This window comes from Myxine glutinosa, chromosome 1 (genome assembly GCF_964187855.1).
Source record: "Myxine glutinosa chromosome 1, kmMyxGlut1.1, whole genome shotgun sequence".
Classification (NCBI taxonomy): Eukaryota; Metazoa; Chordata; class Myxini; order Myxiniformes; family Myxinidae; genus Myxine; species Myxine glutinosa.
The window spans coordinates 201,752,788-201,777,697 of record NC_136261.1 but is presented as its reverse complement, the minus strand read 5'-3'; the positions used below and the strand labels follow the sequence as shown (position 1 = coordinate 201,777,697).

Sequence of the window (24,910 nt, the reverse complement as noted above, 5' to 3'; positions counted from 1 at the left end):
CATCATTACCCTGGAAGACAATATTGTAACTTGCCATTCTTCTCCATCTTTGTTCACCTCTCTGTCGTGACCACAGAGTAATTTTTCCATGTATACCCTGGCTTATGACTATTTTGGTTTATACTGTACTAGCAGAATAGGGAGGGGTAAGATATACTACATATACATCTTTTGGGGGGAGAGGGCGGTGGCTTTCACAGGCCCCTCCGTTTTGGGGGACGGGGGATGAGAAGGAGAAAAAAATTTACCCGTGCAAAGAGTGCTTTAACCTCAGTGTTGCCCAGGTAAAAAAAAGGAAATTTAATACCCTCTAACCTCAGTGTTGCCCAGGTAAAAAAGGTAATTGTAATACCCTCTGCCACCAACACCAGGTGGCACTACACGATACACATTTGCATAGAGAATTTACGCCCCTCTCCCAGTCCCCCACACCCCCGAATGAGGCTGTAGCCACATAGCCTATGTTACCCCCCAGACAAAGTTGTATTTGTAGTTGTACCCCCAAGTGAAGTATAAAGCGTTAGCTGGAGTACCCAGCGTTGCTCAAGCGAAAAAGAAACATTGACATATTTGAAATGATGGCAAATATAATGGAAAAACAATTGCATCCAAATCAGAATCCATCACAAATGTCAAATCATCATTTCACCTTTTTGTTGAACATATGCTGCTAAATGTGCCGTTCATCACGTTTCTGAGTTAAGTAGGATGACTGTATTGAAAAAACTTCCAGACCTCACTTCAAGATACGAGGCTTTATTCAAATCGATCTTTGGCATCCTACACAACAGGCAATAATTTAATCAGTCGTACGACGCTAATAAAGCATTATAAAGCAAAGTCAAGCATTTTAAACATTAGTCATCAATCCCAGTCACTTCTTACCAAGACGATCCAGTGCTCATCTCTGCATAACTCATTGAGCAGACAAGATACTGACCCCCTCGCTCACCGAGCGCTCGCCCCTAAATAGGCATCCAATATGCCCCACACCTATGAAGGCTCTTCCTATTCTTCATTTTCACCACAATGACGTCCAGGAAGAAGAAGAAGCCATACATTGCGAGGGTCACAGTAAACATTGCGGGGGTTATGTATTACCGAAGTATTCAAAATGGTGTAAGTTAAAACCAAGGGCCTATGGGAAAAAGGGGGTTAGGTTTCTGAGGTTAGAGAAAACGTACAAGGTGGGTGGTAACCAAAAATAAACATATCACAATTGAAACTAGAGGGTTCATTGAACATCTTACCCCTCACCGTCTTGAGAAACAGGAATATGGGTGGGTCTGCGAGTGGCTAATTTGCAAAGGTGGGCGGTCCGCTTCGAAAGTCCGCTTATCCGCTTATCCGCTGCAGCGGACTAACGTTTTCGAAGCGGATAAGCGAATCGGAACAACCCCTGGAAACCGAAGCGGATAAGCGTAAGCGGACTACCGAAAAATTAAAGCGCATCGCGATTCGCCAAATCAGCTGTTAGCCTGAGCCATTACTCTAGAATTGTGAATATTTATTTAAGTGAATAATAAGTGAAAACTGAATATTTTATTGGACGCTAGAGCGGCAATAACGTCAAGATGGAGAGATTTCTGACTCTCCAGCCCAGCGGCAGTGCCAGGGACAGGCACATGAGCGACGCAAACCAGCAGTCCCAGCACAACGACTTCAAGGCGGCCCTCGACGGCGGCAGCAGACGCGGCCGCCACAAGTCCTTCCAGGACATGGCCGGCGCCAGGTCTGTTGACTAGTAGACTCTCTTGTCAAAGAAAGGACGGGCAAATTGATTTTTCTTTAATGTAACTTGCATATATTAAAATTATATTTAAATTAACTGTAGAGTAGAGTAGAGTCGAGTGGAAAACTTTATTTAAATAAATTTTGAATAAATTTTATTTAAATAAAAATGTATATTTTTGATCTTAAAAGCTTTGTTTGTCTTTGTAGTAGTTAGAAATGGCTAATTAGGCTTAAAAAGCATTAAATTCCCTTTAGAAACGTCAAAAATCGCTTTAAAAACGTCGAAGCGCTTTAAAAAAATTGAATCGAAGCGGATAAGCGGATAAGCGGTAAGCGGACTAAGATTTTCGGCCGCTGAAGCGGATAAGCGAATCGGACTACACGGGCTGGTGGAGCGGATAAGCGGTAAGCGGACTTAAAATTTTCCGAATCGCGCCCACCTTTACTAATTTGATTGTTCATGATGACGTAAAATGCTGTAATATTTTGTCCGAGTACTGCTAAACAGAAGGGTTTTGAAAGTGGAAAAAGGCAATTTGTGGTCTATTGTGTTCACATATATAATTCACTTGAAATTAAATAAACGTTTTAAAGGCTGTAAAAAAAAAAACTACTTTTTTAATTTATTTTTAGTTTACCGCTGTCGTTGCACAATCTTTTACACCACGTTATTTAACACGTTACATAAGTTATTCAAGCCTGTTGTTTGTGTCCCTGGTGACATCCTTAAAACAGTAAGTTTCCTGTTTGGCATGATTTTCCATTTTTGTTTGACTGTCAGACAAGCAGACTAAAAACAATTACCTGACTCCATGGATGCATGGATGGATGCAATATCATGGTGCATGGATGCTTGGGATGACATTCAATACAATTTGCCAAATTCAGAGCCAAACTGCTGCTAAACTGCAGGTTCATGTTCAGATTCATGTTCTACAGTGTTCAAAATATAGAATTCAATTGATATTAAGTAGTTCCTCTATCATAGACTGACGTGTGTAGACACAGACAGACCGAGTGAATCGATTGCGTAACCCCGCTTTGCGTTTCCTGTGCGGGGTAAAAGCCGCGAATGGTTGAAATTAAGCCCTGCTATAACTAAATAGGTATACAGAAAAGTTGCCTGGGATGGTCGAAACCGTGATAACTAAATGAAACCGCGATATTTAAGGGTTTACTGCATACAAGAGTAGCAAGCAATCATTCATTGCAGAAACCACTTTTTGCAGTTTAATCAGTTTGTTGTAGACCGAGGTGGCAGAACACGAGCTGCGCTTATCATTGACTAATGTAGGTTAAGATGGCTCTCCAAGATTGAAGTTGTTAGCATCCTACATGGTCAATTGGTCATGGTCTGATGGACTGTAATGATCATGAACCAAAGAGCTGATGCCATCATAACAACACACCAATCCCATGACACCAACACCACATTGTGTTGCCCTCAGTGGCGTTTTTCTTCTTCTTCTTCTTCTTTTTTAAATTTTACTTTGCATCTTGATTGCATGTTTTCCAGGTACAATGCATATCGCACACCACAGTACCCTCAGTTCCGCACACAGTATATACGTCGTCGCAGCCAACTACTCCGAGATGCTGCCCTGGGTGGGCTTGAAGGCAAAGAGTCTGGAGGTTGCGGAAGCCGTGAGCCAACACCTAACCGGCGTACCTACCTGCGCCTGCGTGGGCAGCTGCTGGCTTTGCGTTATGGTGCACTTTCTGAGCAGAGCAGCTGTAGGCAAAGCAACAGTGTGCGCAGCTCGCGTACCACGCTAGATCGTATGGAGGTAAAGTAGCTACCATAGATAGCCTAGTTAATGGTCCAACTAGTTACTACGACTGTTTCAAAATTATTGCTTTTGTGTCTTTTTTATGTGACCATCAATATCGGCTTTAAAATCTTGTTTTCTCTATTTTTGGAGGATAATTAAATGATGTTGGTTGGTCATATTTTATTTTGAAATCCAAAAATGGGATGGCATGTTTTTTTTTTCTTGTTTTTCAAATCCAAGAAACCATTCCCTGCCAACCACCACTCTCGCAATCTGAATACTTGACTTGTGATGTTGTGATTTGAAGTTCAAATCCCACATACACTAATTTGTTTATTGTTTACAATCGTTATTTATGTGAAGCTATACTAATGTCTTCTAATGTTCATGTCTTAAATGTAATGTTGGGTGTGAGGGGTGGGGTAATGTTCCATAGGACTTTTGTATTTATGCAGCAATGACTAAAAAGTATGTGTTGCAGTATGCATTAGCCACAAGGTTTATCGTTTAATTTCTATGATTTGGGGTGTGTTATTGGCGGGTTAAAAGGGTTAAATTGTGGTAAGGCGGGATGAGTTGTGAAGCCATGGCGTGTGCACCGCAATCACACTTGACCAGCGGATGCAAGGTTATTTTGTGCATTTATTTCCCTGACTGGCAGGCTTCTCATACCTTTTACCTCGTCCTTCTACTCCATGCTTCTGGAACTCATGAGAACTTTCTGAGGGTGGGAACTTGCAGCCTAGGAACTACTATAATAATACCTATAGTGGAAGTGCACTGGGGCTGTTGGCAGCATGCAGAAGTTTTTTGCAATTAGGCTCGTGGAGGAACACAGAACAAACCAGGAGGTAATATAACTAAATGAACAGTAGAAAAAGAAGGGATGGTGGGGCAGGGCTCACCACCAATAGGGTAGAAGAGACTTTGAGGCATAGGGAAGAATGAGAGCAAGGTTGAACAAGTATGATAAAGCCACAGACTCTCAATCATAGAAGTAGAAGGAAAAACCGGAGAAGAAGCAGAAATGGACCAAAATAAAAAATAGTGATTTAAAAAAAAGAAAAACTCTTTCTCTTCAAACCAACATACATATGACGTGGCCGCTCAAGTTACAGTAAGATTGAACGAGTCATTGGGAGCGCACATACAAATGCACATTGAAGTGTTCACCCTCTCCCTCTCCTTCCTCCCCCCCCCGCCACCCTTGGGCTGGCAGTTAGGGCCCTCTTACTCCGTCGATGGGTTTTCTCTTACTTAGATCAGCTTTATTGCTCTTACTCCTGCTCAAAATGGCAGCTTTACTTTGATTCCCACTGCGATAAGCACATCTTTGACAGCCTCCAGTTGATAAAGTCTATTTCCTCCTATTGGTTAATTATGATTTTCAATATTATTGCGGTAAGTTAATTTTTATATTTTAATATTAAGGCCACGGCTCCTTGAAAAAAAACATCACGTGTAACTAGAACTGCACTCGGTAGAGTGCATACCTCCACCAGAACAAAAGAAAAGCAGAACGGCATTCGCTTGTGCGCCGCATACCTCTGCCAATCTGAACGGTTTACATTTTATATCCCACTGATAGGTTGGATCTGAATTCGGATCTTCACCAATATCAAATCAATTCTTCATTGTCACACATACAACCTCGTCACCAAGATTAATCCGAATCTATCCAAAACTTTGAGATATTGTGCTATATATTTTTGGCCCTATCTCTCAATGGTGAACAATCCGTTTAAAAATTATAGTATCCGGATCTTCTGTGGTGCCTCGAGGAGTTAGGTTTATTTATTTCTTCATCACTGTAAATAAGTTTGTGTTTCCCCACATCCATCTTTGCATCTGTTGACTTGCTTGGTTTTTTCCGTTCTCCGTGTTCCGCCCATCTCTTCTCCCTGTATCTCTTCCATCTATTATAAATTAACCCTTATAAAGGTAAGAAATGTTTTCCATCCTTCTGCCTCCCTTGCGTACTACCACCAAATTTGGTTCATTTGGGTGACTTTGGGGAATGGTATAGTTGTAGATTAATTTGATTGAACGCAGTTTAGTTAGAAACCTTTCAACCGTTCGGGGAACAAAGAACCCGCCACAGACGGCCTGTATTAATGGAGGCTATCTGACGCGACAATATTTCTTATGCATTCACTCTTTGTCTTGTATTTCTTCTTGTACAAGTTTCAGTTAAAATTCAGAGCGAACAATAGCTCTAATTCCACCGGCAAGTGGCAACCATTGTATAAAGAAATTTCTCAAACGGGATCATGAACAACCCAAGCTCCAGACGAAACTCCGCCTAGCTCGGTGATTTCCAACCTCAGCTCCACCCATCTTCGCACTTTAATCACGAATTGACATATTGTATGAAAAATCATGTTAATAAAATAATTCTAAGGACTATTACACTTGTCATTAATTACCTTGCCTTTTATACTTCATCTTATTAATATATCAACTTTAATATTAATTCATTTTTACTGAGAAAAGTTGTTGATCATTTGACTCGATCCGTATAATTTTAAACTGTATTGTGCGTTTGTGAGAATTGAAGGATTTTGAGGATGTTGGTGGGGAGCAGCGCCCTCCTTTGCCACGAGGGCATCGGCGTACTCATAGCCGAGCTTCGTATCAGCAACAGGCCCAGCGCAACCGTGCCATCGAGGAGCGGTACCATCACATGTTGCACCATCTTTCTACATTAGAGCTGTCTGTTTGATAATGATATCGAAGTTCACATTTTACCTTGTGTCATATTTGTAGTTAACAAAAATAAACCTGTATTTAACATGTGGGCTGCAGTATTCTTAATTGATTATGGTTGGACAAATGCCATGCCGAAGATGAAAGTTCTTGCTCACCTTTTTCTGTGTCTATTAGTCAGTCATTCAAAAATAAAATAAATACCAATACCAACCTGTTAGTGATCGTACCTGAGATATATTTTAATAGGTCATAGTAATCATACCTGATTCTCCTTTCCTTCTCTGGAAGACCCTTTAATAGCATGAACAAACGTTTGGCCACACCTGGTTTATTTATTTATTTTGAGCAGCTCGTGTTTCCACACATGACCACATTTCAACTTTATTGGCGCTGAGGAAGCGCCTCTAGCGAATGACTTCCAGCCAGTGTAACGCTAATTCCTGTCACAGGAATTCTGAGATCATATAAGTGGGCGTGGCAGTTCCTGATTGGTTCGTGTTGGGGAACGCCTTCTCGCTGCCGACGTGACGTAAATTCACGCACGCGCACTGGTGAAGCTTACTCGATCTTACTCGATCCCATATTACATGTACTTTCATTGCATACAAATTATACTTCCTCCTAGAAATTCCATGCCCGAACCTCAGCGCAATCCAAGAGGATTCACTTGTTTATATAATTGTTCAGCTCCACATAGCAAACTCGTATGAAAACGTCAAAAAGGGTAAGAAATGCATGACAATATATATTTTCCTCCCACAACATGGCAATTTGAAAACCTGAAATACCATGAATCTTGAAATGTGGTGAAAGGTGCTTTCTTCATGAGTTTAGACTTTTCAAGATTTGTATCTTATATACAACAACAACATGCATTTTAAAGCCATTTTCCCTGCTAGAGCGGGGGTTAGCTTATATACAATACTTTAATGTGTATAATGTATACAACACAACACAACATGCATTTTAAGGCCATGTTCCCTGCTAGAGCGGGGGTTAGCCTTGCGGTCCCCATGACAATCTTCTCCATTTTGCCCTATTTTCTGCATCTCTCCTTGTTAACCCCCTTGCCCGCATTTCTTCTTCCACCATCTTTAGCCAAGTCTTTCTCGGTCTTCCCCGTCCTCTACTTCCTTCTACATTAACTTCCATCACTCTTCTCAACCAGTCACTTTCATCCTTCCTCAATACATGGCCAAACCATCTCAACCTGTTCCTCTTCACAGCATCAATCACAGGCAATATTCCCATCATCTTTCGCAATTCATCATTTGTCTTCCTCTCTCTCAACGATACTCCGCACATCCATCGAACCATTCGCATTTCCACCCTTTCCAGCCTTCGTTGCTGCTCTACGTTCATTACCCATGTCTCGCTCCCATAAATCATAACACTTCTCACACATGCAGCATACACCTTTCCCTTCAGCTTCAGCGACACTCTCCTCCTCATCAGCACGCCACTCAGTTCCCGAAACTTCTTCCATGCACATCTCACTCGAGCAACCGTTGCCGAGTCTGATCCACCTTCTCCATTCAGCATGTCTCCGAGGTAGCAAAATGTTTTCACACCTTCCAGCTTCACGCCGTCTCCAAGATCCAACTCAACATTTCCTCCATCTGCAGCTCCCTCTGTGCACACCTTACATTTGAATGTAGCTGCCACACTGGTTAATGATCCTCTCAGACCACTACATTTTTGATGAACCCACTCAGCACACATTGTACATTGAATGGAGTTCACTCCGAAACCCTTCCTGCACACAGCACACGGCCACTTCCCAGTTATTTCCACCTCACCACATGCTTTACCACTTGCCATCACCTTTGTCTTTCCGATATTCACCTTCAGACCTTTTGTCTCCATACATTCCTTCCACTTGTTCATCTTTTCCTTCAGTCCATCCATACTTTCCGCAATCAACACCAGATCATCTGCATACAACAACTCCCACGGTAAACCCTCCTTTACGGTCTGAGCCAGCACCTCCATCACAGCTACAAATAGTAGTGGACTTAGTACCGACCCCTGATGCACTCCCACCTTCACCTCAAACTCACCACTGTTCCCGTCCTTCGTCCTTACAGCTATGCGTGCTCTTTTGTACATTGCCATCACTACTCTGATCAACCATTCCTCCACTCCTAACTTCCTCAATGCCCATGTCAATACTTTGCGTGGAACCCTATCGAATGCTTTCTCCAGATCAACAAACCCAAAAAACAACTTCTTCCTCTTATCCATGTACTTCTCCTGCAACTGCCTCACAATGAAAAGCGCATCTGTCGTTCCTCTTCCTGGCATAAATCCAAACTGCATTTCGTCGATCTTCACTTTCTTCCTTATCCTCCTCTCCAACACCCTTTCCAATACCTTCATTCCATGCTCCAATAACTTTATCGCTCGGTACGAGCCACACTCCAGAGGGTCACCTTTCCCCTTGTATAGAGGGACGAGGGTACTCAGTTCCCAATCCACTGGAATGCGGCCTTCTTTCACCACCAGATTACAGATCTCTGTCATTCTCTTCACACCCCAACTTCCTGCTGCCTTCAACATATCTCCCACAACTCCCGTCGGCCCTCCCGCTTTTCCACTCTTCATTGCTTTTATCGCTTCCTCAACTTCCTTCTCAGTTATCTTCTCTGCCGGTCCTAAAACTGGGTTACTCTCTATGTTGCCATCCCATTCATTCTCTGTATTCAACAGCATTTCCATATATCTTTTCCATCTTCCTTTAATTCCATCTGGGTCGACAACGATTTGTCCCACTTCATCCTTCAAGCAACTCACCCCCATCACATCACACCTCTCTTTCGCTATCTGCTTTGCAATCCTGAATACTGCTTTCTGACCCTCTTCCGAATCCAAGCGTTCTCCGAACATTTTCCTACATGCCTCCTGCGCCTTTGCTACCTCTTTCTTTGCAGCCTTCCTGGCTGCCTTATAACTTTCATGCTCTGCTGTTTCTGCTCCCGTACTCTTTGCCTTCTGCCACTCTTTGAACTTCTTCCTCTTCTCGTCAATCCTCTTTCCAACCTCAACATCCCACCACCATGTTTCCGAGTGCCTCGGTGGTCCTTTTGTCCATCCACATACCTCACCAACGGCTCCCAACAGACTAGCTTTCATTGACATCCAACCACTTTCAAGCTCAACCACATCATCCTCTACCCTACTCAGCCTCTCTTTTAATGCCTCCCTTACTGTCACCTCTTTCAACTTCCACACCTTCATTCTCGGTTGGTACTTCACCCGCCGAGCTCTCCTCGCACCTTTCACCCTTATGTCGCAGACAACCAAGTGGTGCTGTGAAACAGCCTCCTCCCCCGGGATCACCTTTGTGTCCCGGAGGTGCCCCCTATCTCGCCGACGCACCATCAGGTAGTCAACGGTTGTCGTCGACCCACCTGACGTGTATGTAACAAGCTTATTGTCCTCTTTCTGGAACTGAGTATTACAAATCAACAAATCAGCAAACTCCAAAATCCTTTCACCTTCTCCATTTCTCACACCATATCCGTAACCCCCATGAACTCCCTCAAAACCATCCATACTCCTTCCCACATGTCCATTCAGGTCTCCTCCCACCACAACAACTTCCTCATCTTTCACGTTTTCCATCAGCTTCTCTATCGCACACCAGAACTTGTCCTTCTCTTCATCGCTTCGACCAACCTGCGGAGCATATCCCGAGATGACGTTCACCAAGAGCTTTCCAATCATCATTTTCACCATCATCAACCTATCACTCACTCTAGTCACACTCACCACACTGTCTACAAACTCCTCAGAAAACAGGACACCAACACCATTCACGCCCTCCGGGCACCCTTGCCACACAAACTTGTATTTCTGTCCCTGCCTACCCTTCACCATTCTCACACCACTTCCCTTCCATCTCGTCTCTTGCACACAACATATGTCCACTCTTCTTCTGACCAATACTTCCACCACTTCTCCTGATCTCCCTGTCATTGTCCCCACATTCCATGTCCCAAACCTCAGAAACCAATCTCCACTTCGGGCTGCACCCTGCCCATATGTACTTGTGATTGTCATGGTTCTCTTTTTGAGGCAATGTTTTTTATGGCCGGATGCCCTTCCTGACGCCAACCCTCTTAGTCGTCTCTTACGACACGCAGGGATACGGTGTACCTATTCTGACCAGGGTACACACTGGGAAACGTTTAAAACATGTAAATTCTGGGGGGGGGGGGGGGGTGTCAGCATCACGGCTGGGGTTTAAACATATTCCAACAATATCCAAACAGAACGATGAAAAAACAATCTGGGAAAAGTCTCCAAGCGAGAACGTGGATTTGAGAAAGAAGGAGCAGAGGCGGAAGAAAACGAGATACAGGGGGCGGGGCACAAGTCGAGACGAGGAGGAGAGCGAACAAGCACGTGTCCGGGAGGAGAGAAAGAATCAATATATAATTATTTGTCTAGGGAGGTGAGGTGAGGGGGAGAAAACAAAATAAAAGAAACAAGCAATACAGCGAAGGAAATAACCCAAACCGACAAAACACCGACGGGGGGAGGGAAGCCCCAAGTCACCAGGCCGCGCACGAGGTACGACTCAGAATGTAATGTGTATAATGTATCTTATATACAATACTTTATAATCTCGTCTCTCCTGTCGCTCCACATTTTGGAGATTTAATCTGCCCAAACTATGGTTGACAAAGGTGCTTAGCATGCTTGGAATGTTCTAATGTTTGATATAGTGTGATTTTCTTGTGAGAGCGTCTTTGTAATAATTCTGAGGACCTAATTGTACAACAATGATTGTAGTCTGTTTATGTGATTGGGTGTGCAGTTGCGCTGGTGGAGTGGTTCCCACATGTGCCGCTGAAGCAAGCCGCGCTATGGCTGGTGACACAACTCTGGAAGAAAACTATGCTTTCGCTGGAATGTACCATGTTTTTGACCAGCACACAGGCAGTGCTGGTATGCAAAGTTCTGACTGTGGGTCTTGTTTATTTTCTGTACAGTGTCCTGCAAAAGTATTCACCTCCTCCAAAGTTTTCACATTTTGATGCCACCTGAGATTATTTAATAATGCTTTCAAATCAAATTTAATATATAGAGTCTCCACAAACTACCCCACAGTGATAAAGAAAAAATTGCAGATAAAATGTGTATAAGTTAGATGAACAGAGAAAATCAGATGATTCTCAGCTGCATAAGTATTCAAATGCTTTGCCTAATTAACCCTAAATCACTTCAGCAGCAAATAATTTGTTTGAAAGATTACAAAACAAGTGTAATATATTTCATCTGTACGTAATCAGTGGGTTAACCTAAAAATTAAGCTCCCCCACTTATCTAGGGAGTGTTAAGGTGGAACTCGCTTGGTCAACCAACAAGGCAAACATGAATACCAAGGAGCTTTCCAAAGAAGTCAGACATAAAGTGGTCGAGAAGAACCATTCAGAAGAGGGTTATAAGAAGATTTCAAAGTCGCGCATTATCACTTTGAATATGGTGGAATCCATTATTGAGGAGTGGAAGACGTATCATACCACATAGATAAAATGTGAATCATTCGTACTCAGATCAGGTCACTCATTCAAACTCAGCAGCCGGGCAAGCAGGAAACTGTTTTGGGATGTCACTGTAAATCCAATGATGACTTCGAAAGATCTGCAAGGCTCTTTGTCTGAAATGGGGGTCAGTGTTAATCAATCAACAATATCCCGTTCCCTTCACCAAGCTGGCCGCTATGGATAAGTGGCAAGAAAGACGGCATTAGTGAGAAAAAACGCATCTAAAACCTTGTATGGAGTTTGTGAAAGCATCTTAATGACTGGTAAGATGTTTTTTTCTTGTACATGCATTTTTGCACAAGATTTTGCATGTTTTTTTGCATGTTAAGCAGGCATGAGGAGAAAGGTTTTGTGGTCAGACAGACTAAAACAACTTTTTTGTCTAAATTCAAAGCGTTATGTCTGGCGCAAGCCAAACACTGCACATCATCAGTCAACACCATGCCTACTGTCAAGCATAGTGGTGGCAGCATCATGTTATGGGGCTGCTTTTCATCAGCAGGGATTGGCAAGCTAGTCAGGGTAAAAGGTGCTAAGTACAGGAGATCCTTCATGAAAACTTCTTTTGTCAGCCATGAATTTGAAAATGGGTAGGAGATTCAGATTTCAGCAGGGTAATGATCTGAAGCACAAAGTTAAAGCCACGTTAGAATGGCTGAATAAGAAGAAAACGAATGTTCTTGAGTGGCCCAGTCAAAGTCCTGACTTGAACCCAATTGACCATGTATGGCGAAACTTGAAGACTGGAGTACATCGACGATCCATATCCAACTTGGTAGAGCTAGAGCAATTTTCACATAAAGAATAGGCAAATATTTCACCATCTCACTGTGAAAATCTCACCACCGGATGTCCGGGTTCTCTACTGTTGTGCTTGTGTGCTTCACTCTCTCTCCCTATCTTGTCTTCACTCCCTTTGTTATATGTTTTATGTGTCCGTTTATGTTTTTTGTGTTTAATGTGCTAGCTCTTACATGAGCCTCGATCTTGTATACAAAAAATAAATAAAACGCCGGTAGAGACCTACCTAAAAATACTCATAGCAGTCATTTCTGCAAAAGGTGCTTCCACCAAGCATTGACCGAAGGGAATGAATACTTCAGCAACCAGTGAATCTTGATTTGTCCATGTTTTTCGCAGGTGTTCCTGACATGTAACCTCCTTCAACTATAACAGTGTTTAGTTTGATCTCTTCAGTTATTAGCCTCAGTTGGACTTAGTCCGAAACGGGGGCTTATGGATTGGGTCTCGTCTGTTTGTTTGTCCGTCTGTCCGTGCATCCGCAACCATATCTCGGATTGTTGCGAATTCATTTGCTCCCCTCCCCAATGGGGCTTTCTCCGCTAATGGGGTTGCGTGTTGAGGTGTATATCAGTGTTTAGATTGCTTTATCGTGGCATTTTTCCAAGGCTGCTTCTAAAACCTAAAGCATAATATTAATGTTATTGCATAACAAAATTAATACTAATAATATCTCCCACCCACCAAGGAGTGTTTCATCCTTGAACAAACGCAGTGTTCATGTTTATTAACTGCTTATCATGCCGTTTTGGTGGGAGCACCCCCTACCAAAAGTAAAAAATATTATAAACCACAAACACATTTGATTACCTTTTGAAACAGTCACTCCTGCTGTTTAACACTAAACTGAAAGGGAGGAAACCCAGGGGTGTGTTTAGTGACTTCGGAGCTAGCTAGGGTTTGCCAAGCCAGACGTTCCTTATCAACGGTTTTTAATGGAGGACTTGCTTGAATGCTTAAGCCACTTGGTGAGCGCTCTACAAGAAACTTGGTAAATTAACACACCCCTGATGTTCTTGAGTCCCGACCCTAAATCTACTATAATCTATATAACCTAGAGACGAATGCCACTTCCTGCCTCTCCATTAGGGAACCGGTGTACTGGTTCATCAAAATGTTGCATTATTGGTAGGGTTGAATACTTTTGCAGGCCACTGTATTTTCAATAAAGGAACTGGAAGAGTTTTGTACAAAGTAAGGTGAAAGGCCACCAACCCAAAACCAGTGAACAGCATAGAAGAGAATTGCAATAGCATTGAAGATGCAGGAAAGGAAAGTAAGATAAATCATGGAAATGGTGAGAATATTTCATCCATGCTTGCGGGTAGGAATGGGAGGATAAATAATATGGCAATGTGTTGTTGTCTTGAAATAGTGGAGGGTTGAGGACTACTCAGTGAGGAGATTCCCTGAATGAGAAGAGCACGGCAAAGGAGTGGAATTGAAAGCTTAGAACTAGGGAGAGTATTGAATTATTGGGTTCTGCACAAACGTATGTTGCCTGTACTGTAGGTTCTGGTTTTGGCAGGGAGCACACCCCAATCCCCATTTTAATTTTGTTTTGCTGATGCTGACCTATACTAGCCTTCACAGAGACTAGGATTCAGTTGAGAGAGACTGGCTGGAGGAGCAAGACCATAAGAGAGGTGCTCAGAAGTGTATGCGGTGAATACGTAGCATGCTTCGAGTCTGCTGCTGGTTGCGAGATAGCTCTGAGCTTGCTGCTACATTGAACTTTGCAAAGTTTCATCCATGGTGTGTAACATAAATGGATGACCTGTCTTTGATTTCCGTGGCCTGCAAGGGATTTTGATATGCAGCTATTTAATTTGAAATATGAATTCCATATGTCGTATTATAATTCTCTTCTTTAAAATTAGGTATCACTCAATGCAGCGCATTATGGTGTGGCCTTAATGTGGTGCTTGATTCACATCTCCCCTTTGCCTGGAAGCACCAAATTAATATTTTATTGGTTGTACATATAAAGCTGGAGAAAGCAGAATGAAATGAATTGAATGAATGATCGTTTTAAGGCCACTTCCCCCGCTGGAGCGGGGGTTAGCCTTGCGGGCCACATGACAATCATGGTTCCCTGTTTGAGGCAATGTTTTTATGGCCGGATGCCCTTCCTGACGCCAACCCTTGGTCGCCTCTTACGATGCGCAGGGATACGGTGTACCTATTCTAAACCGGGGTACACACCGGGATCATTCATCCCAGCAAGCTGGTACTCAATTTGCCGACCTCGGAAGGATGACAGGCTGAGTCAACCCCCCTGGCGTTAATTCGGCGATCGACCGGGATTCGAACCCAGGATCCCAGGATCCCAAGCCGGCACCCTAACCGCTAAGCCAACACCCGGCTTTCCTGGCCAACACCAGGAAAGCAGAATAATAAGATGAATTGTATATAATAATTTGTTTTCAATCATATTATGAAATAGTTTAAATCAATGAATAAGTGCATTTATGATTGCATTGTTGGTATATTCATTTCAATGAAAAACACTTCCTGAGGTATTTTCCAGTCAGGCATTGGCTTGTTCAGCAAATCTCTCAGACACTTTTTGAGCCTCTGACAGTTTATTTTCCTTTTGCTTTCTTTATTTTGATGACAATTGTCAGTGACTATCTCAAGCTTATAAAACATTGCACATGACTACTTTTGTTAATGGTGTTATCTATTTTACTTTATTTTCCACAATACGACACAGTTGGAAAGGTGCAGTTTGCCAATGGTGATCCAACACGCCTTGCTGCCAGCTCTGTGGATGGCCGTCTGTCCATCTGCACCCTCGGTCCTGCACCCAGTGTTTCCCACACATTACGAGGCCACACGGCACCCGTAACTGACTTTGCATGGTCCTTGTCCAATGACCTCCTGGTTTCTACATCCTTGGATGCTTCTTTGCGCCTTTGGTGCACTTCCACTGGGCGCTGCTTGCGTCGGATTGCTGATGCTGATGGAGCTGCTGTCTTGTGCTGCGCGTTTCAGCCCATGAACAACAACCTTGTTGTGGTATGTCAGCTTGTTGTACAGGATTTACAGGGTGGTTAAGCAAGTTGTGCTATTTGCTATGGTGAGTAATCTAGTTGATATGATCAGTGCATTGAGTGAGCTCGTTGCATCTTGCTGTGGTGAGTGAAAAGGTTGTGTTGATTTATGTGATGGCTGCGTTGATTTGGATTGATTAGATAGTTATGGTGTATGGTTGACTTAAGGGGGCACTATACACACAGGCAGCAGCAGAAAAAAAAGACAAAAAAAGTTTGTACGATGCTGCTAGGAAAGCTTCCGTTCAGGAAACAAAGATACGGGAAAATATTTCAAAGGCAAAAAGAAAAAAGGAGGAAAGCTTTATTGAAGAAGAAGGCCAAACATATGGTAGTGGGGAGTTTGGAGAGGCGTTTGTCCATCAACATACAAGTACAAGGGTGAAAAGAATGAAAAAACTTGCAAAGTGAACTCCAGATTCATGAAATAATGGAAAAACATTGTACGCAATTGTAATTTCAATGTATAGGAAACGGAATCCTGATGTCAATGGCCACTTACAGCAAATGTGTGTTTACATAATATTAGTTTACATTTTCCCCTATAACTTTGGAATTCTTAATTCTTTTCACTTCAAATTTGGCACAGATATTGATAATGACCCAACAAAGATATTAATAGAGTTTTATTGTATTATGACCTTGGGTTTTTAATTTAAAGGATGTCAATTCTCATTGGACGATTAATGGTTGCCATGGCAACACGAAATGCCAATTATACAAATGCATCAATTAAAATGTTTGTTTCCTAGTATTGTATAGATGTACCAAGTTTGAACGTAAATGGACTTGTCATAGAGAAGATATAAGCTGAAAAGTGGTAATTCATCATTTGTATGCATCTGGTTACCATGGTAACCATGCATAATATAATGCTATGTAATGTATACCAATGTAATGTTCATATATCAAGCAACATGTACATATATAGTTTTGCATATTTTCAATCAAGACATTTTATCAAAAAGTGCATTACTGTGATTCAGTGTTGTTTTTACTGTGTTCAGTGTAGTGCTCCCTTAAAACAAGAACTACCCCAAGGGCTCATACCAGCCATATTTGCTTTGTTGGGTTTTTTTTTTTAATCCAAGGCAGGAAATGGGCGACACAGTGTCCATGTCGTGAACATTTCAACGGGTCGCAGAGTACGAGGGGCGCCCAGCCGATTACCAGGCCGTGCTACGGCCCTCGCATTTGATTCTGCTGGCCACCTGCTTTGGGCTGGAGATGATCGAGGCTCCATCACGGCCTTCTTGTTTGACATGGCCATAGGTCTGGTGGATTGTTGGTGCATAACATTTACATTTTCCTGAGTTTATGTTTGTTTTGATCCCTACCAAACGTTTTCACAGATTAAAATTTCCCTCATTGCTTTGTCCTCAATTATACCCCTGATGCAGGGAAGCTAAGTAGGGCACGGCGTGTGCTGGTGGGTGAGGGCAGTGTAATCTCGAGCGTGGCAGCAAGGTCTTGGGTGAGCCGTGAAGCACGTGACCCATCCCTCCTTGTCAATGCATCTCCTGATTTGCTCCTGCTTTATCGGTGAGTTGAACACCTTACCTAAAACTCACCATATTTTCACCCGACTCTCAATGATATCTTCACTTTGTCTATTTCACTTTATTATGGTTATATTTACTCTTGTTTTATTTATTTTCGGTATTGTGTTTACTCTTTTCTATTTCCTCTTCAACATTCATCGTTCACCAGCGTGGTGGATTCTGAGGGGTCCCTGCAGCTCAGGCGGACATTTCCTGTCCACCAGCGCTCGCAGCCTGTTCGTAGCACCTTCTGTCCACTGATGTCGTTCAGGCAGGGTGCCTGTGTCGGTATGAATAATAAGGGTGCAGATGCCATATAAACAGCCAGAAACTATTTCTGGATGAGAATGGTTTGACCATTGATGATGGAAAACACTATTTTAAAAACTCTTCAAAGGTCTCATTATGGTGTTGCAGAGAGTTCTACAATGTTATTTTCTCAGGTTTCTTGAGGAATTAGTGTGACCTGAGATAGCTAGCGAATGACAAAAATAGGACGGGGTCTGAGGAGCAACACCAGATGCAAGATTGTATAAAATGGATAGCCCACCAAATTGCTTCCAGTGGAAGAGTAACAGTCCCTGGGAATATGCTCCCTGCCTTCAGATTCCAATGGTGTGAGAAGGCAATGTTTTCAACCATCTTAAGAAGGGCAGTGTGGGAAGCAGGAGCACCAGCTCAGAGCAGGGAGCCATACTCCATGGAGCTCTGTATGAAAACCTTGTACACAGTAATGATCCCAGGAACTCGTTTGAAGATATATGCCATAACAACTCAGAGCCATTGCTGACCCTCTCAGATTTTGCTAGAAAAATTCACCTTGGTATCTTTGGATCTGCTGAGTTCAAAAATGCTAGGCATTCTTGTAAAAAGATTTTCCCTTTGACCGGTGTCCTGGCAAAGGTCAACCTGAAGTGAAAAGTGCCCTTGACCAGAAATATCACCGTGGGCTCAACGTAGATGCCACCATCATGTGTAGCATCTCGTTTGACTCGTAATGAATAGAGCTTTCAACAAAAAAAATATATCAGGAGCCCCTATCTCACTTTTGGCAAGTTGCCAGACAAGGGAGTAATGACAAATTTGATTTCTCCTTCAGCCCAACCAGTTACCCTGTAGGCGATGCAGATCCTAAAATGGTGGTATTACCGTGAGAACCTTAGGGACCAGTATTCCAAATTTTGCGAAGCACTTTTGGTTTCAAGTCTCCCCACTGGTCATTAAACCCCTCTGACATTTGAGTCGTTTCAAAGAGTGGGAGACCACTCCTTACTGATAAAGGCTCACATCGTCAGCAAGAGGTGGACTCCCTCTCTCCCCAAGAGTTTAGCTGGCAAGCTTAGGTCATCTATCTATAATTCCAGTAATCTCTGTACGTTTGTACGTTTGTACGTTTGTCTGTCTGTGACCGCTGTTTCTCGACAACCACGGGTCCGATATACTTTTAACTTGCCAGGTATATTGCTGGGGACCCGAGGATGTGCCTTTTCAAGGTTTCATATTAATCGGACAATTACTTACCGAGCTATGTACAAAAAACGATTCAACCAATCAGAGAGCAGCGAACGATCGCGTGTGCCGGCGTTGCGAATGGACCAAACCATTCCATGTAAATAGAGGGGGGGGGTTCTGTGGTCGTTGCGAATGGACGAAACCATTTCATGTAAATAGAGGGGGGGGGGGATTGTCACTGTACTCGCAAGCCGTTCGCCGTTCGCTTTGGCGTTGCGAATGGACCAAACCATTTCATGTAAATAGAGGGGGGGGATATAATTTTAGATAGATATATAGTACGGGCATATATATAGTACGGGCATGCCCTAGTCATCTTAAATGCCAAGTAGTACCTCTTCACTGGAATAGTGTCTGTGAACCTTTGTGCCACATCAGCATTGGCTGCAAGGGTTCTGACCAATAGGGAGTGTCTGCCACTCATGCATCCTATTTGTTTATGAGGATTTTTGCAGCCGGAATATAAGACAATGCAGTTAAAATAGCTACTCCCGGAAAATAAAAACTCCTTGTAAACTGTGCAGAGATTGTCTTAATTTCTGGGAGTCCGAAAGGTCTAGGTCTGTCACATCCTCGTTCTCAGGTTTATTTTCATGACAGTGTTGTCCAAGCCATCCATGCATGTTGTTTACCAGTTATTGATCAACGATGTTTTAAATCTCATTTTATTGCAAGAAAAAAGATTGCTTGTGGAATAGCATGATACCACACATCGATAAATAATGACAGCAGTTGAAGGATTCCAAAGTGGTTCCTGGAAGTTATTACTTGTCTGCGAGGCAACATACAATCAAAAATGAAATCTGGGAGGCAACATACAAGGAAATAATCTGTCTATAAACATGAGAATAGAAGAAGAGGAAATGCAAAGAAGACGAAAGGAAAATACAGCAGTGAAACTGTTTATGCATGGTAAAATATATTTTCCAGTTCATATACGGGGACAAGAGACAACAACAGCACAACAACATGCATTTTAAAGGCCATTTTCCCTACTACAGCAGGGGTTAGCCTTGTGGTCCCCATGACAATCTTCTCCATTTTGCCCTATTTTCTGCATCTCTCCTTGTTAACCCCCTTGCCCGCATTTCTTCTTCCACCATCTTTAGCCAAGTCTTTCTCGGTCTTCCCCGTCCTCCACTTCCTTCTCCATTCATTTCCATCACTCTTCTCAACCAGACACTTTCATCCTTCCTCAACACATGACCAAACCATCTCAACCTGTTCCTCTTCACAGCATCAATCACAGGCTCTATTCCCATCATCTTTCGCAATTCATCATTTGTCTTCCTCTCTCTCAACGATACTCCGCACATCCGTCGAACCATTCGCATTTCCACCCTTTCCAACCTTCGTTGCTGCTCGACGTTCATTACCCATGTCTCGCTCCCATAAATCATAACACTTCTCACACATGCAGCATACACCTTTCCCTTCAGCTTCAACGACACTCCCCTCATCATCAGCACGCCACTCAGTTCCCTAAACTTCTTCCATGCACATCAAGGGGACAGGAGAGTCAGTTAATAATGAGAAAGTTGAATCTCTGCATCGGCCAGAGCTCCACCCCACCAGGAGGGGCATGTGGTAGGAATCGATAGCTGGAGATATGGCAATGGTGCAATAAAGGTACCGACAAATTGCTAACTGGTCAAAACCTGGAATTGCAGAGATGAAACAAAGAAATAAAATTTGCAGATCACAGATGTTTGTAAAGATACCTTGCACAGGGAGAAAATAGAACAGTACTTAATCTCATGTGTATGTTGATTTGAGAAACATGAATGGCAATATTAAGTGTGGCTTTTTCCATTTGTCTACCGTCTTTGCAGTGACTGGGAGTGAGGATGCCAGCGTTTACTTCTACGATGTGGCAGGGGCAGGTCGTGGTGTAGTAAATCGGCTTCTCGGCCATGCAGGCCCTGTATTGTCTGTTGCTTTCAGCTGTGATGAGAGTCTCCTGGCATCCAGTGACACGCATGGCACAATCATTGTCTGGAAACGAGAACCGCGCACACGTCTTGCACCTGCCTAAGGCATGTTGCTGGGGATGGGCCATGGCAAAGGCCTTGGTGGAAGTATGCGAATGTGTTTGCAGGCAGAACAGTATTTAAATGTTGGGTCATGGGTGGCTTGTAGGCCACAATTGCGGTGTGTTGCACCATTGTGGTATTGTAATTGTACTATGATTAAAAATGGTGTGACAAAAATTCAAATGATCAAATACTACAAAGGACAAATGTTACATGGATTATGTTGATTGATTTTTTCATTCATGGCTGTGGAAATGAAATGCATGGTACATGATTGTAAACACGGGTCTTGGTAATTCTGATTTGGCTGATAAGTTATTTCGTTCTCCTATAATTTTATACTTTTACATTACCTTCTCCCTGTATCCATGTATGTGTCTTCGCTGTTTAATTGATGAAGATTTACTTTTCTGCTTGTATTGTTCCTATTTGATAAGTATTTGTCTGGTTGCTGTGGCTTTCAATATTTAATGTGCACTTTTTATCCCTTGTCTGAATTGTAATTGGCATAAGGTTCTGAGAGAACTTTGAAGAATAAAAAGATATTTGTGAACTACAATGAGTGACAACCCAGGGTCGCCGAGCTCAGGGGATGGGTGGCTGCCGGGCTTGCCGTGCGCCTACCACAGAGCGAGAACAAGGAAATGTGGTCCAGGAGGAGGCCATTGGACCCATAATACCAACACCAGATTAACCAAGGAGAAAAAGACATAAATGTCATAACCCCCGTGGTTTTAGTATTTTTTGCTGTGCGGAGTTAAAGGCCACCAGTCGGCCATCTTTGGTCGGATTACAAAATGAAATCTTTTGCATATGTATACTCTCATGTACTGTCTTTGTGCCAAGTTTGAACAGAATTGGTCCTTGCATGTCTGAGAAATGGTTAGGGGGATGTTTAAGTAACAAAATGGCCACCAGCAGCCATCTTGAATCTGATCTAGAAAAGAAATGACATGCATATGTAATCCTTAAATTCATTATCTGTGCGCCAAGTTTGAACAAGACCGGTAAATGCATGTCCAAGAAATGGCTGATAATGTGTTCAATATCCGTTTTTACAACTAAAATGGCCGCCCATCTATGAGTCAGTCATCTTTGATCAGATCACAAAATAAAGTGAGGTGTACATGTGTGCCAACATGTACTGTGCTTGTGCCAAGTTTGAATAAAGTCAGACCATGCATGTTCAATAAATCATTGGGGACACGTTTAAGTAACAAAATGGCGCCAGTCAGCCATCTTGGATCTTGTCTGGAAATAAAAGGTCGTGCATATGCAAGCCACCATTCTTTATCTGTCTGACAAGTTTTAACAAGATCAGTAAAATGTATGCCGATAAATGGTTGAGGATGTGTTCAACTTAGAATTTTTTACAACTACAATGGCCGCCAGTCAGCCATATTTGATCGCATGGCGAAACAAAATTTATTTGCATAAGTATACTATCATGTATTGTCTTTGTGCTTAGTTTGAACAACATCGGTCCATACATGCCCGAGATATGGTTGCAGACGGACGGACAAGGCCCAATCCATAAGCCCCCGTTTTCAGACTACGTCCAACGGTGGCTAATAAATCAGTCGAGTCAACGACTTAATTTCATTTGGGGAATAGGGATGAGAAAAGTGTAGCAGATTCAGGCATATCACCAGGACCAGGGAGTTAAAAATGAAACTAGAACGGAACTCGGTAGAGTGCATACCCCCGCCAGGCTGAACAGTTTACATTTTGTATCTCGCTGATAGGCCAGATCCAGATTCAGATCTTCACCATAAATCAAATCAATTGGTATTTGTTACACACCCAACCTGTCCACCAAGTTTCATCCAAATCTGTCTGCAGTGTTTTGAAATACTAGGGCATGCCCGTACGTGGGTGCCCGTTCCTTGCCAAAAAAAAAAAAAAACGCTACCCGTACGCTCTACCCCGCCCATACGCCCGTACGCCCGTAAACAAAAAAAACAACGCTCTTCGCTTCCGCCCTTCGCTCTGACTGAATTGGGAGAAATAATGCGCATAAGAAATCGAGAAATTATTATTTTCTCCGGAAGAAATCGAATTACGAACCGTAATGGCGCACGCGCTCGGCTCGGCTTGCTCTCACATCGGCCACGCCTACGCAACAACGCGTTCTGTGATTGGCTGCCGGAAGTGAAGTCTTCACTGTCCGGAAGGTCGCAAATCGCAGTTACGATGAATCGCAAATTAGTTTTAATTAGTTTTAAAACATAGTTTAACGCCAACATAGTTTGCCAACGTGAAATAAATGAATACGCTCTCAAATGTGCCGTCCGAGGCAGAGTCTGTTCGCCACGTTCGGCACACGTGATAGCTCGCTGCTCTCTGATTGGTTGAATCGTTTTTTGGACATAGCTCGGTAACTACTTCTCCGATTAATATGAAACCTTGAAAAGGCACATCCTCGGGTCCCCAGCAATATACCTGGCAAGTTTAAAGTATATCGGACCCGTGGTTGTCGAGAAACAGCGGTCACAGACATACATACATACATACATACATACACACAGAGATTACTGGAATTATAGATAGATAAGGCTCACAGTCAAACAGACAGACAAACAAGGTTGAAAACAAACTCCGTACACCTTCGTTTGCAGAGATAACAAGGAGAAAAATAAATGAAATGTCATATCTCCCGTGGTTTTAGTAATTTTGCTGAACGGAGTTAAAGGCCACCAGTCGGCCATCTTTGGTCGGATTCCCAAAAAAAATATTCTGCATATGTATACTCTCGTGTATTGTCTTTGTGCCAAATTTGAACAAATTCGGTCCATGCATGTCGAGAAATGGTTGGGGACATGTTTAAGTCACAAAATGGCCACCAGTCGACCAACTTGGATCTGATATTGAAACAAAATTATGTGAAATGTAATCCATCATTCAATATCTGTGTGCCAAGTTTGAACAACATTGGTAAATGCATGTCCGAGAAATGGTTGAGGACGTTGGCAATATCAGGTTGTTGTTTTTTTTTACAACTAAAATGGCCTCTCCTGGTATCAAGACCTATAATTTCTCGATCTCAAAATCTCACCCAAATTGTTTCCTCTCCCACTCATATTCCTGACCATGCTTCTGATGGAAATACTTGCTTGATCTCTTTTTGTGTTCTAATATTGATGATTGTGTTGCCAATGTTCTGTCTCCAATTGGTAACTCGGATCATTCCACCGTTTCTGTTTGTGTCTCTTACTCCTCATTCTCAACTCCAATGCATCCTTTTCACCTCACTGTGTTTCAGTTTGGGAAAGCTGATTGGGATGGATTCCGTTTATTTCTTGATGTGACATGGAACTCAGCTTTTTAGTCTAGGTCTTGATAAGGCTGTCGATGAAATATCCCAATGGATTGGCACTGGTATGGACATTTATATTCCCTCACATACTAGTGATAGGTATATTCCCATCCATTGTTCACTCTGGCTTGTGCATCAGCAATTGCTCATTGCAACCACTATTTCCAGCAGAACAAACTGCAAGGGTCTCTGGAGTCCAAATATCTGTTCCACAAAGCAATTAATCACTAAAAGTTATTGAGGTTGCCAAGAAGTAATATGCTGCTTCTCTAGCCAATTCCAATGCGACTCAGAGCTTGGCTCTCGGGACTTTTGGCAGATTGCCAACAGTGTACTCACCTGCAATAAATCTTGTATAAATCATCCTCGCTTTCATGTACCTGAGGTTGTTACTTCACCTGTGGATAAGGCTAACCTATTTTCAAATCACTTTGTTTCTAATTCTATCCTCAATGATCAGGGACACACTTCCTGATTTTCCATCTCGTCCAGACTGATATTTCTGTTGCATTTATCACTCCTAAGAAGGTTGCAAGAATAAATAGTGTTACGTTTGTAGGGGGTAGTGATACCATAGACCAGGTAGAGTGTATAGATTAGTTTGCTCCGACTGTCACGAAGAAGAACCCACCTCAATGTACTATAAGTAGGGATCCGGTCGACCATGTGTCAATTGTGTCATGTAAGTGTACCTTCGTCCCCATTACGAGGAGTGGAGTATGTTAATTAGCTCAGGGATTATGGTTAATTTATCCCCTGTATGTCGTTACCTTTGTACTTTATTCCTATGTCCTTTTTGGCACCACACCATAGACACTAGCCGCAATCGCCATTAAACACCCCAAATTAATAAAACCAACGGAAGCCAGGCATTAAGCACTGCC

General features: G+C 42.7%; 2 protein-coding genes across 5 annotated transcripts in view; one reads left to right on the top strand and one right to left on the bottom strand.

The window, feature by feature from the left end:
• Positions 1–21,991, top strand: part of WDR13 (WD repeat domain 13) — a 32,789-nt gene extending 10,798 nt beyond the window's left edge. For all 3 annotated transcript variants that reach the window (XM_068125802.2, XM_078782468.1, XM_068125808.2), the window contains 8 exons: positions 3,251–3,521; positions 6,064–6,179; positions 11,038–11,168; positions 15,285–15,589; positions 16,716–16,896; positions 17,025–17,166; positions 17,335–17,453; positions 20,510–21,991. In XM_068125802.2, coding sequence (XP_067981903.1) covers positions 3,251–3,521; positions 6,064–6,179; positions 11,038–11,168; positions 15,285–15,589; positions 16,716–16,896; positions 17,025–17,166; positions 17,335–17,453; positions 20,510–20,712 — 1,468 coding nt within the window. In that variant the 3' untranslated portion in view covers positions 20,713–21,991. The remainder of the gene's footprint in view (positions 1–3,250; positions 3,522–6,063; positions 6,180–11,037; positions 11,169–15,284; positions 15,590–16,715; positions 16,897–17,024; positions 17,167–17,334; positions 17,454–20,509) is intronic.
• Positions 1–24,910, bottom strand: part of LOC137433556 (tetratricopeptide repeat protein 1) — a 207,290-nt gene that overhangs the window by 35,617 nt on the left and 146,763 nt on the right. The window lies entirely within an intron of this gene.